Below are 17,176 nucleotides of genomic sequence, written 5' to 3'. Positions count from 1 at the left end.
ACGAACCACCTCGAAGCTTTCTAATAAAAGCTGATATGGAAATGAAAAATCAATGAGCTGCTTCGGAGGGGCTGTACGGAGGCTGGCGTTAGTGAAATGTAATTGAGTTAAACAATTAGCCAAAGATTACACCCGCTGAAGAGGCTAAATATGCTTTTCTGTTGTTTGGAAAGAAAAAAAAAAGAGAGAGAAGGGAAGCAATCAAGAATTAGCATGGACTGGCATGGAAGAATCTGCATTGAAGAACGAAAGGTATTCTCAAGAAACCAACATCTACATCTTATAAATATATGACGTATGCAACTGTCTCTGAAAATAAGAGGATATGTGTCATATGAGTTACTCTTCGCTAGTTCTGGTCAATCACAATCTCCTGTGTACTCTAATGAAGTTTCTTGTGTTCATTGCAATGGCAGTGGAGCATGCATAGACTCCACCCAAGCACAAGGCTGCAGATACTAGGAGGAAGGTCTTCCACTGTCTACTGGATGCTAGAATTGCCAAAGCGGTGAACACTAGGGCCGCTGCAGTAAGGCCATTTTTCCAAGCCGTAAAAGCTTTGACCACGCTACTGCAGCCTTTGCAATGGATTACATGTCGAAAATATCGATTAGCCAAATTTGGAGCATGCATTGTTGCAATCCCACCTTTAGCTGGTGAAGATGCTGAAACTCCAGCAATGAGTCCAGCTGGTGCATGTTCTACCACAGCAGGCACTTTAGGTAGAGAAATGGTGCTGTGACCAAAATGGTAAGGCATTCCGTGTCCAACTTTATCCATCCACTTCCTGTATTCAGCAACCCATGTATCTGAGGACCTTAAATTAAGGTACAACTCTTTTGTAGGAACCTTTTCTTTTATCAATACCTCATTCTGGGATGAAAGGAATCCCATATCTTGCTCAAAAACCTTGCTTGCATTCTGATGGAAATACCATTTGGGGAAAATCTTTGCCAATGGAGAACTTTTTGTTCCTCCAAACCTAACAATAAGCATAGACTTCCCTTGTCCAGTTGGCCTACAAAGGAAGAGACCCGTGAAATAGTGTTTTTCTCCATCTTTATCAACAATTTCTCTGTTATTCTGAAGCACACATGGTGCATCAAAGCGCAAGAAGTTGGGCATGGATCCATCTTTTTCTCTACCCCATCTGCCAGCAAATCCCCTATCTGTGCGTTCTGTTACCTCAAAAAGCAGGGGCTGAGCATCTTCCCTTTTTGCAGTCCAATCAGTCCTATCATGAGAGATTGGTATATGTGCAGGATCCATAAGGTTCTCGAGGAGAATGGAGTGATCATATGGAAGCTCATGGACAGTTGAAGTATCTCGAAACCCTGGCCGGGCGAAATTCTCAAACCATGGTAATTTTTCAGGGTTTGGTGGTGTCTTCTGTGACATCCATACCCATACAACTCCTTGGGAATCTCTCACCTCATATGTTTTAAGGCACGCCGACCGAGGAATTTTGGCATCAGCTGGAAGCTGTCGTGAATAAAGTTTATCAATGTGACTGAATCAGAGATTAATGCATCCTAAAAAGTTAAGCTAGGCTAAAGTTAAACAGATGCAGACCTGAGGTATATTTACACATTTTCCATTGCCTTCAAATTGCCAACCATGGTACAGGCATTCAAGTCTACCATCCACCAATTGACCTTCAGATAGCTTGGCTAACCTTAAAATCAATAAGATCTAAGGTCAACATCTTCTTAATATGGAGTTGAAGTTTTCAACTAAAACAATTCTAATGCCAAAGTACATGCATACACACAGAAGGTAAGAGTAATGGGGTTTCACATAGCAGCATGAAAATAAATTAAATTAAAGGAAACTCTTACAGGTGTTCGGAATTAGTAGGTTCATGCATCCTGAAAGTGGAAGTCTTTAATGAAGACTGAAAAATCTAGAGTATATTAGGTTCATGAAATTGAACAAATAGATCCATTACAAATACTGTGAAAATCATCATCACAAACTAATTCCAAGTGTCATGCAAAAACAACCCAATTTCATGGAGATGTGGTTTAAATATGTAATAGGATAGAAAAATCCTTCTAACTGAAAGAATATTAAATGCAGAATACAAGCTCAGTAACATTTCCTGAAGATTCCTTAATGCAACAAAGAAATTTAGTGTAGAACCAATAATCTTAAAGACTTAATGTAGGAGGATTTCCTAGCTAGTTTCGCCTTCTATTAAGATCAGCTCATTCCACAATTAAGGCAGCCAAAAACTGAATCAACTTTAGAGATCAAGAAACAAGATTACCTGTGGGGACATCGATCTTGATAACAGTGAAGCACTCCATTTCCATCTTTATACAAGACGAGCTGCTGATCAAAGACAGTGAGACCAAGAGGAGCATCATCAGGTAAATCCTTGGTGAGGTAAAGTGGGTACCACTCCTCTGTCCAATTATAGTCTGCCATGATCCTATCCCCTTTGCTTTCCTCCTCACTCAATGGATCTACAAGAACCTTATGATCATCACCTTTTCCTTTGCTCTGATCAAGAGAAGCTGCACTCCTCAAATCAGACACTGCATGGCGTCTTGTGTGGTTATTTCTTAAGTTTACTTGTTTAAAACTAACTAATGGGTAGTTCAAGATTATGTTTGCTGTTGTTAGTTTTGAGGTGAAAAAGGGCTTAGAGAGATAAGTGGTCTGAGGGAGACATGGAATCAAAGATAGATTCATGTTAGAATAATTCTGGTTTGGAGAGAAGGAAAAGGAAGAAGGAAGGAAAGCTAAGAGAGGAAAAATGTTTAGAAAACTAAGAAAACAGTATTATGAATATGAAGGTTGGCTGTTGCTTGGGGAAAGGTGCACTACTGCTAGCCACACGTTCTTTTCAGAAAAGAAAAAGCGCAGCCTTGGGCCCTTGGCCCCAATGATCCACACCTTTAGTATTACTAGAACACTTGTTTCATCTAATTTTTTTGTCTTTTAGCTGTACCATTGTTTAACTTTCGCCCAGTCGACCATTCTTCTATTAATTGGCCTTGAACAATAGCTCTTGAAAGTTGAAACGTTCTTATTTGAGCTATTAAATTCTATTGAGTGCTAGCGTACATAATATGAAAGACGAAATCTTTTCCCATTAAATTCTGCTTTACTCAATTTTAGTATACCAAAATAGAAAAGAATTTACCAAAACCACTTTATTTTTTTTACAGTGGCACTTTCTTTAAAAGTGAAAAGGGCCAAAAACAAGAAACTGATTCACAACATGCCACGCGTCTATCATAGAAGTAGGGAGAAACCAGACCATCCCGTTCGTTAAAAAAAAAAAAAAAAGAAACGGGAAAGTGGTTCGGTTTGCTTAAACCCTAGTGTTCTACTTTACAGTTTCCTTGTCCAATCTACAACGTAAAGCATGAAGCTAGCAGTGGAAGGGTGCATGCATGGAGACCTTGACAAGGTCTATGAAACCATTGAATACATCGAAAACACTCGCAACATCAAATTTGACCTCCTGCTCTGCTGTGGTGACTTCCAGGTTCTTTCACTTTTAATATTTTCAGTTTCCCCTTCAATTCTGACGCAAATTTCTTGTTTTCAACATAAATGTCACTACTTTGAAATAACCAATTGAGATTTTAACTTAATTTTTTTATAAATTTTCCTTTTGGGACTTAGGCAGTCAGGAATGAAAAAGATATGGAGAGCCTTAGTGTGCCCCCAAAATATAGGGAGATGAAGTCATTCTGGAAATACTATTCGGTCAGGAGGTTGCCCCGGTTCCCACCATATTTGTTGGTGGAAATCATGAAGCTTCCAATTATTTATGGGAATTGTAAGTTACCTCTTTCAAGTTGGTTCAAAGTTCTTTCCTTTGTTTTTCTTGGGATTTTAGTCTGGTAAATGTTCTAGCTTGGGATTTTGCTACTTTTGTAAAAGTCCTTGAAATGTTACTTTGTGCAATTAAAATGTGTGGGCTTTTTCTTTGTTTTTCAATAGGTACCATGGGGGATGGGCAGCATCTAATATATACTTCTTGGGATTTGCTGGGATTGTCAAGTTTGGCAAAATCCGAATCGGTGGACTTTCTGGAATTTACAATGCACGCCATTATCATTTAGGTTGGTTGATGTTGTTTACTTGTTGTCTGTGTTTATTTTAGAGTTCTTCTAAAGGTGATTATGTATTCAATGCAACTGAGCATCCTATCAACATATTATATTGCATGTTTGTTTAAAGCTGAGTCTCGGTTATTACAGAATTTTGAAAGATATTCTCATATTAACTGATAATACTGCTACTATTATGTGGTGACTGACCTTTGAAACTAAAAAAAAAAAATAGCTTTCCCTTGAGCAGGACATTATGAAAGGCCACCTTATAATGACAGTACTATCAGTTCTGTATATCAGGTTCGTGAGTATGATGTTCACAAACTCATGCAAGTTGAGGAACCAATCCATATTTTTCTTTCACATGATTGGCCTCTTGGCATCACTGATTATGGGAACTGGAAAGAACTTGTTTGCCACAAAAAACATTTCAAAGAATGACAATTTTCATATTACCTACCTTTGTTGCATTGACTCATATCAAGCTTATTCAGATTTCTCGTTGACTAATCATGGAAGCTTGTCGGTTGAAAATTATTTCTTAGATTCAGCAAGGAACTCTTGGAAGCAAAGCTGCTACTCGGTTGCTTGAAAAACTGAAACCGTCTTATTGGTTTTCAGCTCACTTGCACTGCAAATTCACTGCTCTTGTCCAACATGAAGAGGGTGGCTCAGTGAAAAAATTTCTTGCACTTGATAAGTGCCTTCTAGGGCGCAAGTTCTTACAGGTGTCTATCATAAGTTTGACTGTTTCCTCTAGGTTCTTTGTTTTGGTCTTTGCTGGAAGCTGATATATGAATCCTGGCTTTCTCTGATAATTTAGATTGTTGATATTGAATCTGATCCTGGGCCTTATGAGGTTCAATATGATGAAGAATGGCTAGCAATAACATGGAAATTCAACCGTGTTTTCCCTTTGACCATCAGACATGGAAACTTTGAGTGTGTATGTATTACATTTTTGTTTAGACCGTGGGCTTTCTCTCTCTGTGTATGTGTGTGTGTGTGTTGGGTGGGGTGGACTGGTGGATTATTTAAAAATGTGCAACTTTACATTGAACTCTTTGCTAGTCCTATTACTCCACAAGAACTAGTGGCTGACAACTGCTGTTCTGATATGTAGGAGTAAACAGCTTGACTTGCAAGATTGTCGTCAATGGGTTAGAAGCAGGCTGGAAGACAGAGGAGCCAAACCTTGTGAATTTTTACGAACTGTTCCACTTTACAATCCCTCCTATCCAGTTTCAAACAATACTTTTTCTGGTAAAACTTTTGCGTATCAGTCTGATAAATGTTATGTTGATATTTTTATACTTTCCTTTATGAGGTGCTAAAAGTACCTCCGCTAATTACATAGCAAAGTCTCTCATCCATGTCAAGAAATTTAAGAAATTTTCTATATACCAGTTCCAAGATTTCAGAAATAAAGAATTCGGTTAGTAAATACTTTTGCATACTTATGTCACTTGTTACTATAATGGATAGGACATCTTGATATTACTATTACTATTATTCATAATCACTGTTCTTCATTTTTCTTCTCTTTTCAGCTAAATTAATTGTTGGTTAGCGAGCATTCCCTTTATTTTGGATTTGCAACTAGCATGGTTGTGACTTTGAAATTCATTTGTGCTTATTTCTTTTAATGTTTTTCTTTCTTTCTTTTGGTAGGCTTTCCCTGCAATTCTTGGACTTTATCTTTCTTGGAATTGCTAGAGCTTCCATATGTTCTTGATAATGCATCAGAATCCAGGGTAGTGCTGCTTCATTGACTCATAGGGGTAAGAATTTTCTCTTATTTATCCTAGTTGGTTTCAGTGCAATGACCCTTTATATGGTATCTTATTGTGATGCAAATTTAATCTAGAATCCTCATGATTCTAGGAATACCTTTTGCTTCTCATGTTTAATATGGAGCTGGTGCTCTCTCATGTTGCTAATGCAAGTCCACAGCTTAATGCTGTAATGGAATAAAGTAAAATAACTGATCATTTACGAACTGATGGTATACTTTAGGATTTTTTTAGCATCTGCGTGGATCCCATGTGGACTGTAGGCATAATGCTATAACTTTGTCTCATATAGTTTGATTGAACTATCTATTAGATTTTCTTACGGTGATTGATGAATTCAGCATTCTTCCTGTTGGTTCGTTAGATAATTACAGTGATGCCATTCCCATTGAAGATGAGGATGAACTAGAAGATGCAGAAGTTGATAATACAGAAACTGACAATGAAAACCAGTAAGCATGAATGTGCATAATGTTTTTCTCCAACAGCACTGGTTTCTCCAATGAAGAGGTTTGCTAGCGCTGGAAAGGTTGATTGAAATCTACTTATTGGTGGCAGAGCGTTGGGCAGTTATTATGTTGGTATTCCATGAGGCTTTAGTGATTTTTGAAGTTGGCAACTCAGTCTAATGCCCCTTATTATCTCATATTTCATCAGTATAAAAGCACTTATTCTCTTTCCTGTTTCTAGTGCAACTGTCTTTCAGTTTTTTGTTATTTTCATTAGTTATTTGTAGTTTTGGCACCCAAACTTTAAGTAAATGTACAAATTGGTACACGACATTGGATATAGTCCACCACCCAACTGCAAATCACATTGAATCAGGTATGAAGCATGCAAGTATTGTGCTAAATGTAAGTCTTAATGATAGGAATGGAGCCATAGAACTCCAGTTTTAGCTTTAACATGGGCATGATGATTAGCGTTCATTGTAGTTTAATTACTTGAAACTTGAATTGTTAACATTGGCTCCTTTTTTCTTTCCTAATTTTTTTTTGTCCAATTAAAAATGAAAATAAACACGTGCATTGAGCACCAAAACTATTAGGGTAGCCGGGAGTCATGGGTGTACTTCGCTTGGCCAAGCTCGTTTTGCCAGTAATCCCTCCGCCCATCAGTCCAAACTCAATAATTCGGACACTCAGGTCAACTTTGAAACATCCATAACAGCCATGCACAATTACTTAAAAATCCCGTACCAAAGATGCATAAATTAATCGATAAAATGCAAAATAATAATAATAATAATAACAATAATTCATCTCAGACACGTAGTATATTTAGCGGGACATGTCTATCAGCAGAGTAACGGAAATACACTGCTGGATCATTCCTTCCATGTGTTTTATTGTGACAGATGGAGCTTCCTCTGCAGTTTCCTTGGTCTTAATTTCCCCTACACGCTTGGCCAAACCGAGCTATTCCAATCAGGTTGTTTTTGCTAAAGTTATCTGCAAAAGCTCTCAAGTCCCCAACAAAATCTTCACAACTCCAAATTATTTGATTGGCCAGCTCCAGTCTTCTTCCCTGCAACTACCAACAAATAAACGACGGAATTTAAGATTGCCAAATATTAATAAATAAAATAAACACCAAAAATGAGGAATTAACTGCAGTAGTGTCGGTTTTAGCACGCTTGGCTGATGGCGAGTCTATGTCATCTACCTGAACACAAGAGAACTAATCACTTACGAGGCCAGTTTCTGGCGTGTTTAATTCCTCCAAAGAAAAAAAGTATTCAAGATAAATAACAAGCAATATTCGAAGACATTGTAATTTCACAAAAATTAGGATAGTTATTGGCTTTCAAATGATAAATTGAACAAATCATGTAGCAGCATGTGAGGTTATTTCTTGCTTTTTTGTAGACTGCAGTTCAAGTATTTTGTCGGATTCCGACATCCAGACCTGTGGTAACCGGTGTATGGTACATGCTAACCGCCAGGAGCCAATTGGGTTCTGCCACGTCTGAATATAAACCTTTGATCGAGGTGGTAAGGAAAATGTTCATGTGGCTAATAAATCAACCATGCGACAGCAGAACAGCATTTTTTTTATTTTTTTAAATTAACAATACCAACCATGTCCAACTACTAATTTCTTTCTTTTGTAGAGCATGTTTTTTTTCAAAGAAAATTAAAAACCTTAGTAGCAAATACGGAATTTGTTTTTCTTAGTATTTAAAAAAAAAAAATAGAAGAGATCTGATCGCTTGCGAGGGTTTTCTTGTCTGTTTGGTCAAATCATATCTGCTACCAAGACTAAAAGAGCCTTCTGCTACCTTAAAACTACTGTCTCTCCGATCTAGCTTACACATTTAGATCATAGATATTGGTCTTACACTCCTTAAAGATTACTTTGTTAAAAGGGTGTAAGAAAGTTCAATGGAAAAAACTATAACCCCCATTTGGAAATTTTGAAGTTTTTATATTGTCTGTTTCAGAAAACTTTAAGAAACCCACTTTAGGAAACTCTGATTTGTTAAATGGGTTCCCATTGTTTTCAACGCATCAAAATTTTAGAAGATTCATCGTTGTTCTTGGAATCTCAATCAATTCCCTGGTGTTCTGTTGATGGAATGTTCATGTCCTAAAAACTGCGTTGACCGGGATCATTGTTGATTTTAGGTAGAGCTATGGTGGAGGAAGGGAATGTTGAAGCCTGTAAGGAGGCTGTGGAGGAGGATAGTGAGCCCAAAGGATTGTGTTACTGTTTCTGGGGTCCAATTTATTGGTTTAGGATGCTTGCAATGGAAACGCATTGGAGTTTTGTATTTGCAGTTGTATCCGTTTATGGGATAAGCCAGGGTTTGGGTGGAGCTCTTGCCCGCGTTGGCACCGAGTATTACATGAAGGATGTACAAAAGGTACAGCCTTCTGAGTCTCAGGTTTACTCCGGGATTACTTCCATTCCTTGGCTTGTCAAGCCTATTTGGGGGCTTCTCACAGATGTTGTCCCAATTTTGGGTTACAGAAGACGGCCCTATTTCATTCTATCTGGTAAATTATCCGTTCAACCTTTTTCTTTACCTATTTATATGTATTGCCATCAATGAAATCTCATTCATATTGTTCCCTTTCTGTCTTTCCAGCGGAATTAGAAGCTTGTCAGGTAAATTTTAGGTAATCTAGATCTTTGCTTTGTAAAATTGGAGCTTGTGTGATTATCAACTTGCTTCATCTGTGTTACAAAGGTTAATATAGCCATATCATAGTCTTTGCCACAATGATAGTAGATATTCTTTCATTTTTTTTAGTGGATATCTACAATCTCTGTGCATAATGATGATCCAATCTCCTCTTTAGTTACTTCTCACATTTCAGAAGTAAAAAGTTTAAACTTCACTGCATTTTTCTAGTTTGTCATTTTTACTAAAATATTATTCTCTCTGTGTCTTTTTATGCTTTCTGCTTATCTCTAAGTGGTCATTCTGTATTGAGAAATAGTGAACGTTTATAAAGCGTGAAAGATGGCATGTATACTACTGTTTGTGTTAATGCGGCAAGACTTCATTTTTGTTCTGAGTGATATAAATGCTTTCTACTTCGGGAATTAGGGAAAATAATGAAACAAAAATCGAATGTTATATGATTACGTTATGAATAGTCTTCTCCTTCTGTTAAACCTTTTAAGTTAATTTCAGGTTTGCTTGGTTTGGTCTCCATGCTTTTAATATCATTGCACAGCAAGCTGCATCTGGTTTTTGCCCTGTTGGCATTGACAGCAGGAAGTGCTGGGGTAGCTATTGCAGATGTGACTGTTGATGCATGCGTAGCACAGAACAGCATTAGTCATCCTTCCCTTGCGGCTGATATGCAAAGCTTGTGTACTTTGATGTCTGCTATTGGAGCTCTAGTGGGATTCTCTATCAGTGGTGTTTTTGTTCACCTAATTGGCCCTAAGGTTGGCTCCAATTTAACTCTATTGTCAGTTTCGGCAATTATACTTTATTTTTCCATTCTTTCATTCAATAAGTTAACAGCTTCTTCGCTCTTCCTTGGCAGGGGGTCTTTGGATTGCTGACCATCCCGGCTGCCCTTGTTTTTTCAGTTGGGATTGTTCTTGCTGAGCCCCATGTGCCCAACTTTGCCTACAAAGAGGTATTCTTTGGCTCTTTTTGTTGAATCTTGGTTGATCTTACATTCATATTGTAAATTCTCCCCTTGCTCAGGTAAGCCAGAAGTTCCTTGATGCTGGCAAGGCTATGTGGACAACGTTGAAATACCCAGAGGTTTGGAGGCCTTGTTTATATATGTACTTATCCTTCGCAGTGAGCTTGAATATAAATGAGGGATTGTTCTATTGGTACACAGACTCGAAGGAGGGGCCCTCTTTCTCTCAGGTATGTGATTCTGCAGTCATGTCCTTCAATTCTTAAGACAACCAGCTGTTTATATTAATTCTTTTGGACTTTGCATTTGAGGAATAAATCATGACAAGTCCTTAAAAGAATACAAAGTTATCACACAAGAAATAAATCATGACTAGATTTTAAGTTGGAAGAGCGTTACATGCACTTTCTAATGTTTGATTTAAAGAAATGGGTTACACTGTAGTAAAACCTGTTTTTCCTCTTTCTTATGCAGGAGACTATTGGTTACATTTTCTCAATTGGTGCAGTGGGTGCCGTCTTGGGGGCAATACTCTACCAAAACATGCTGAAGGATCACCCTTTCCGGGACTTGCTTTTCTGGATTCAGTTATTTTTTGGTTTGGCAGGAATGCTAGATCTGATGTTGGTGCTGCGAATAAACTTGAAATTTGGGATACCAGATTATCTCTTTGTTGTGATTGGTGAAGCGGTAACTCAAATGATTGGACGACTCAAATGGATGCCCCTTCTTGTACTGAGTGCCAAGCTTTGTCCTTCAGGTATTGAAGGCACCTTCTTCGCCTTGCTCATGTCAATTGATAATGTTGGGCTTCTCTCATCTTCGTGGGGAGGAGGCTTGTTACTTCACTTGTTGAATGTTACTCGGACAAAGTTTCAAAATCTCTGGCTGGCGATATTGATCCGAAACATATTGAGGCTGTCTCCGCTCTGTATCCTGTTCCTGGTACCCAGAGGTGATCCCAATTCTTCCATTCTTCCAACTGAAATGTTGGGTACCAAAGATGAGACTGAAGCTGAAGAAGACAAGAACATTGAATTGGTCTCACTTGTCAACAGCGTTGATGGTAGATAACTTATACAAGAATCAAAGGTGCTAATTTCTCCTACCACTGTAACTACACATACATCTGGAAGGGAAAATCAACTCAGTTAAAATCAATGGATGTCGATAAGAATTTCTACGAGAAAGGCTTGTATCATCAATTCTTACACGTCATTTGTTTCCTATACGAATTTTCTTGCCGAATCAAGTTAGATACTACGCTTTAATGAAGGAAATTATTTCATTGTTGCACTTGTTTAACTCTTAAAACTAGCCATGTACGTCAAAGGTGGGTGGATTTTGCTGTGATCTTTTGACTGTTGAAATTTGATGATTTCATGTATCTACAAGTAGATCTAATTATTTATATAATATGTAAAATATTAAAATTTATATATTTTTATTGTATTTTATATGAAAATTACGTATTATAATTCGTGTAGATATGATAATATAAAAATATATTTTTGATTTTATTAAATTTATATATAATTATTATTAAAATTTTAAATTGTATCATTATTATAGTTTATTTTTTTATTGTATCATATCACTCTATCATATTTTAAATTATCAGGAGTAACTACGAGCATTAAACTTTTTTTTTTCTTTAATAAAAAGTGGAAACTAAAGGTAATCTGAAAAAAAAAAAAAAACCGAAATTCTTGGGCTATATCGCATTACGATGTCCTTCTTGATTGAGTATCGGGCTTTGGGTTTGCCTGGATTATCCTGCTCCTTTAATAATTGGGCTTTATTTGGGCTAAATGGCCTTTTAGTTGATTGGGTGCAGATAATTCACGGGCCAACCAGCGTTCTTTGTTATAAATAAACGGATCTGGCTAACGAGCCCATCATTCAATAAACAAACTCAAGAACTATGGGCCAACGGGTTTTTTGAGTACCCAAGGGGGTCCAATTGCAGTCAGTAGAAATAAGATAACGGATGGGATTTACGTTTATCATCTTCCTTTATTAATTGGGCTTAATTTGGGCCTTTATGGGCTTATGGCTGATTAGGCCCATAGAATTTCTTCTGCCAGGCGAGCATTCTCTGTTATAAAATAAACGGATCCGGCTAACGGGAACTGGCATTTATCAACAAACGCAAGAACTATGGGCCAACGGGTCTCTTAGTGGACCAAAGGGGGCCAATTGCAGCCATTAGAAATAAGAAAACGACAAAAAAAAAGAAAAAGGAAAAAGTGAACGACGGGTATTGGTTGGTCATGGTTGGGTGTGTAACCAAACAAGAACAGAACGGGAGAAAGATTAGAGCTTATTCCGGATTTAGGTTAACTCTTCACCGTCTCACTATCACCATCTCTGGTTTTCTTACGCGCCAAACTCTGCAATTCTCCATCCCTCTCTCTCTACTTTTCAGGGTAGATAAAACTTCTTTGACCTTCTTAACCTTTCTATATATATATATTTGTTATATTTTCCTGGGTTTCATTTTTTTTTAATTAAAGGGGTTTCTTTTTGAATATTTGGGATTATATGTTCTGTTATGTGTTTCAAAGGATTGAACTTTTAAAACCCATTTTGAATTTTTTGATTCTGAAACTAAATTCCCAGTCTTTTCTATGGTTGGGGATGTTGATTCATAGAAACTGAATGCTTGTCCACTTCTGTTTCAAAGTGCAATAGTAGTGTATAAGTTTTCCTTTTTGTTGCTTGGAAATACAGAGAGATGGGTAGCCAAATCCCTGCAAGTAATGATCGTACGAGGACATATTGGACACCTATAATGGAGCGCTATTTTATTGATCTTATGCTGGAGCAGATGCATAGAGGGAATAGGATTGGGCATACATTCAGCAAACAGGCCTGGACAGACATGCTTACCGTGTTCAATGCAAAGTTTGGATCTCAGTATGACAAAGATGTCTTAAAAAGTCGTTACACAAACTTATGGAAGCAATTCAACGATGTGAAGAATCTTCTTGGTCAGAGTGGGTTTTCTTGGGATGAATCTCGACAAATGGTGGTAGCTGATGATTATGTCTGGAATGCCTACATCAAGGTCCATCCCCATAGCTATTCAGTTATATATATCAGATAATTGTCCATATTCATTATAGTAAAATGTTGTATGATACATGCAGGCTCACCCGGACGCTCGATCCTACAAGACAAAGGCAGTACTGAATTTCAATGATTTGTGCTTGATATATGGGTATACAACTGCAGACGGAAGATATAGTCGATCTAGTCATGATGTGGACTTTGATGATGAAGTCCAAGGATTAAATATGGGTGTGTATCAGTTTTATAGCATAAACCTTGACTCTGCTTGTGGCTATTGCTTCAACTGAAAAGCATGTGATTCATAGTGTAGCCTTTTTTTTTTCTGGTTATGTTGGCTAATGCTTTCTATTAATAAGAAAGAAGAATGAGGAGAGAAAACTAACAACAAAGTAGTGAGTTCAATCTACTGTGCTGTTTGACTGGATAAGAAGTAGAAGGAACTCAGTGCTTGAAGTTGGGCAAAAGAGTTCCTAGACCATTTGTGAAGCAGTAAATGATCCCATATTACCTTTTGTCTAATCCAAATGTTCTGCAATTAACTATTGAGTCTTTCCACAAATCTGTAGTAGGTGACCAAGTTGCAATTTCTCATAAGCTAGGCCAAACTTATATGGTATTTTGGCAGTTTGTTTTCCTTTTTATTCTTCAAAAATCTCTTCTTAATACTTTAATGGTACAAATAATCTCTTTGTTTACAAAACTGTTTAACTGTGGGAAAAAGGATTCTGAATCTGTAATTTGACTGCTTCTTCATTTTGTATTTTTTTATATGAATGGATTATATGCTAATGTAAGAAAAATGCTTTCACTTACGTGTTCCCCAATTTTTAGGTGATGCGATGGGTAGCTTCCCCTCAATGAGTAATGAGCATTCACGAACTGAATGGAATGCAGAAATGGACCAATTTTTTATTGAGCTTATGCTTGACCAAGTAGGAAGAGGCAATAAGGTTGATAATACATTCAACAAACAGGCATGGACAGACATGCTTGCTTCATTTAATGCTAAATTCGGTCCTCAACATGGCAAGAGGGTTTTAAGACATAGATACAAGAAACTGTGGAAGTACTACAGTGATGTGACAGTTATTCTGAAACAGAATGGCTTTTCCTGGGATGAAACACAGCTAATGATCATGGCTGATAATGATGTTTGGGAGTCTTATATTAAGGTATGGGTTTCTGAAGATGTTTTCATTAATCTCACTAGCACGTTACCTTTATACATATAATATGTTAATAGTAATTGACAATTAAATGTAGGCACATCCTCATGCACGAACATATAGAATGAAAACCCTTCCAAACTACAACGATTTGGTCCTAATATATGGTGAAGCAGTTGATGAAGGAAGTCTTAATAATTTGCCCCAGGAATATGACATCTCTGGAACAACGGCTGGTGAGTATGAGCTTTCTAACAGTAAATTAAATTCACAATGATTCTAATGTTTGCAATGTATTATACATAATGACATCTAGTGTCTGCTAGGGGAGTGATAATGTGTCAATTGGAGATAAGGAAGCTCATCAACTGATTATTTGTGTTGTTTTCAATTCAGTTTATTTTTTAGTATGAACCATGATAAGTTTAGGGATCAACTATGAAAATCTGAGTTGCAGTGTTCATCTCAAACATGAATCAATTTTCACATCTTCCTTTTTCTGACCTACCAGATTAGAAACTAAAGTTATGAAATTAATGGTACAATGCATTTAGATAAATGTTTCATGTGATTGCCAGTACAGTTCTTACATGAGATCTAAAGGTTATTTGATGAATGAACTTTTTCTCCTTTTTTTTTTTTTTCTTTTGGTCTGAGTTTTCTTCCAAAGTTAGATCTTTTAATCTACAGGTGACGGGAAGGGAAGTGTGACTCCTAGTAGTGATCGTACAAGAACATTTTGGACGCCACCAATGGATCGATATCTCATTGACTTGTTGCTAGACCAGGTCCATAGAGGGAATAAACTTGGACAGACATTCATAACACGGGCTTGGATTGACATGGTTACATCGTTCAATGTCAAATTTGGATCTCACTATGATAAAGATGTTCTCAAGAATCGATACAAACATTTAAGGAGACTGTACAACGACATAAAGATTCTTCTCGAGCAAAGTGGGTTCTCGTGGGATGAAGCAAGGGATATGGTAACAGCTGAAGATAGTGTTTGGGATGCTTATATCAAGGTGATTTCTTTTCCTTTATTGTTGATGATAGTGTATTAGTTCTGTTGCTTACCTGAAATACATGCAGTCACATCCAGATGCTCGATCATACAGAGTTAAAACTGTGCCAAGCTATCACAAATTGCGAGTAATATTTGGACAAGAAATTTATGATAGAAGATACAACAGATTGGCTCAAAATGTAGGGACTGATGGCGATGTAACTGTTTCAATGACCTGTTGTGGTACGTATCATCTGTTATCTGGTTTTGTTTTTTATTTGTTGGTTAGCTTTTTCATTTTTCTAAAACTAGGATTTAGCATATTTCCTAAAAGATAGAAAGCCCAATATACTTTCCAAGATGATAGAGAAGGGAATGCTATAAGAATTGTTTTAATTTTTTATTCAAGCATTGATGCATCTTTTGTATATCCATGATCTCTTAACATACAGGTAATGAAAAAAATGATCATTTTCCTGGCAGTATTCATCATCTTGGACTTGAATGGACAGCCCCAATGGACCGGTTTTTTATTGACCTTATGTTAGAACAGGTTTGTGAAGGGAATAAGATAGATCAGGCATTCAATGAACAGGCATGGGTTCATATGGTTGAATCATTCAATGAAAAATTTGGGCTTCAATTGGACAAGAACATATTAGAAAATCAGTACATCTGCTTGATGAAACAATATGATGACATTAGTGATCTTCTCAATCATAGTGGATTTGTTTGGGATGAAGCTAAGCAAATGGTTGTGGCAAGCGATGATGTTTGGGAAGTTTACATTAAGGTGTGTTAATTACTCATTTGGTTTATCATTTAAGCCATCACTCTCGTATTGATTTTACAATCATGGCATAACATCATGTGGTTGGAAGATACCCATGTACTATTCTCTTTTCCTCTGCATACCTCTTTTAACAATTTATATTCTTCTATTCCTTTTTAGTATTGTCAATAGCATGTTGTTTACACTTACGTTTTTACAGGAACACCCGGTTACAGTGTCTTATAGGGATAAATTCTTGGGCATTTATAGTGATTTGTGCAAGATATTTGAAGATAAAGTATTAGATGCAACATCCAATGGTCAGGTTCTAGGTGTGGAAACTGACCATGGTGCCCCAAAAGTTATATTGGACAGAGCCTGTGGAAACCTACAAACTCCTGGTGGGGACATTCATTTATCTGATCAACAAAGAAAGCGATCAACTGCAACACTAGACTTAGGACCGGCAAGCAAAGCACAAAAAACGGACCAGGAGATGCAGCAGATGCTTTCCAAGATGGCTGGTGTAGTCACAAGATTAGCAAGTCAGAAAGGAAATAAGAACAATTCAACAATAGAGAGTGCAGTTGATGCACTTCAAGCTCTTCCGGACATAGATGATGAGCTTCTGTTGGATGCTTGTGATCTATTGGAAGATGAGAGAAAAGCAAAAACTTTTTTGGCATTGGATGTTACATTGCGAAAGAAGTGGCTGCTTAGAAAACTTCGCTCATAGCAGCAGCCCTTTCGATGTTTCAATTCTTAGAATATTGATACTTCCTTTTCCTTTCCTCGATGGGTAGAGTATCTATTCCAAGTTCTGCTAGTAGCTTGAGTTCTTGGCTATGTCTCATATGCATGGAGGCAAGGTTTTTTGAACCTGGTCCCACAATTTTGTAGCATATACATGTAATGAAAACATGCAGCATTATAAGATATCCCCCTCAAAACTAGTAGTATCATTCTTTTATAGACATACAATAATCTAATGTCGCCAAGGATTCTTTTCCTTTTGCCTTTTTTCTCTAATGATTTTGAAATTGAGCGAAGTGTTGCTTTGGAAGATTTCTAATTTTCTTCGAGGAAAGACAAATCCGAGAAAGAGAAAGGCATTGGGGACTAGCTTGAGGGTCTAAAGACAGTAAATATTGTAGGTAATTATCTTGATTTTGCAAA

At 37.1% G+C, this 17,176-nt stretch overlaps 3 protein-coding genes and 1 pseudogene across 4 annotated transcripts; 3 read left to right on the top strand and 1 right to left on the bottom strand.

Moving 5' to 3' along the window:
* Positions 1–255: 255 nt before the first annotated feature.
* TIC55-II (translocon at the inner envelope membrane of chloroplasts 55-II) lies at positions 256–2,810 on the bottom strand. The gene is made up of 3 exons (XM_022894611.2): positions 2,270–2,810; positions 1,573–1,675; positions 256–1,482 (listed from the first exon to the last, which is right to left on the bottom strand). The coding sequence occupies exons 1-3, from the start codon at positions 2,695–2,697 to the stop codon at positions 364–366; spliced, it is 1,650 nt and encodes a 549-aa protein (XP_022750346.2). The 5' UTR covers positions 2,698–2,810; the 3' UTR covers positions 256–363.
* Positions 2,811–2,934: 124 nt separating this feature from the next.
* LOC111299427 (lariat debranching enzyme-like) lies at positions 2,935–6,829 on the top strand (annotated as a pseudogene). The gene is made up of 9 exons (XR_016329810.1): positions 2,935–3,499; positions 3,640–3,796; positions 3,961–4,082; positions 4,321–4,513; positions 4,618–4,801; positions 4,897–5,015; positions 5,197–5,336; positions 5,745–5,854; positions 6,231–6,829. The product of XR_016329810.1 is annotated as a lariat debranching enzyme-like (transcript).
* A 1,114-nt stretch (positions 6,830–7,943) lies between these two features.
* Positions 7,944–11,394, top strand: LOC111299425 (putative folate-biopterin transporter 2). The gene is made up of 5 exons (XM_022894610.2): positions 7,944–8,865; positions 9,510–9,769; positions 9,871–9,966; positions 10,038–10,208; positions 10,453–11,394. Exons 1-5 carry the CDS (start codon positions 8,502–8,504, stop codon positions 11,050–11,052), a joined length of 1,491 nt encoding a protein of 496 aa, XP_022750345.1. The 5' UTR covers positions 7,944–8,501; the 3' UTR covers positions 11,053–11,394.
* Positions 11,395–12,273: 879 nt separating this feature from the next.
* On the top strand, positions 12,274–17,009 carry LOC111299421 (Myb/SANT-like DNA-binding domain protein). The gene is made up of 9 exons (XM_022894605.2): positions 12,274–12,407; positions 12,712–13,048; positions 13,131–13,281; positions 13,885–14,225; positions 14,317–14,455; positions 14,910–15,247; positions 15,315–15,471; positions 15,681–16,021; positions 16,221–17,009. The coding sequence occupies exons 2-9, from the start codon at positions 12,716–12,718 to the stop codon at positions 16,734–16,736; spliced, it is 2,316 nt and encodes a 771-aa protein (XP_022750340.2). The 5' UTR covers positions 12,274–12,407; positions 12,712–12,715; the 3' UTR covers positions 16,737–17,009.
* The last annotated feature ends 167 nt before the right edge of the window (positions 17,010–17,176 follow it).

This window comes from Durio zibethinus, chromosome 18 (assembly GCF_047325235.1).
Source record: "Durio zibethinus cultivar Kanyao isolate XHJ-2024 chromosome 18, ASM4732523v1, whole genome shotgun sequence".
Taxonomy (NCBI): domain Eukaryota; kingdom Viridiplantae; phylum Streptophyta; class Magnoliopsida; order Malvales; family Malvaceae; genus Durio; species Durio zibethinus.
The sequence above is the reverse complement of the archived record's forward strand: the minus strand, read 5'-3'. Positions and strand labels throughout refer to the sequence as shown.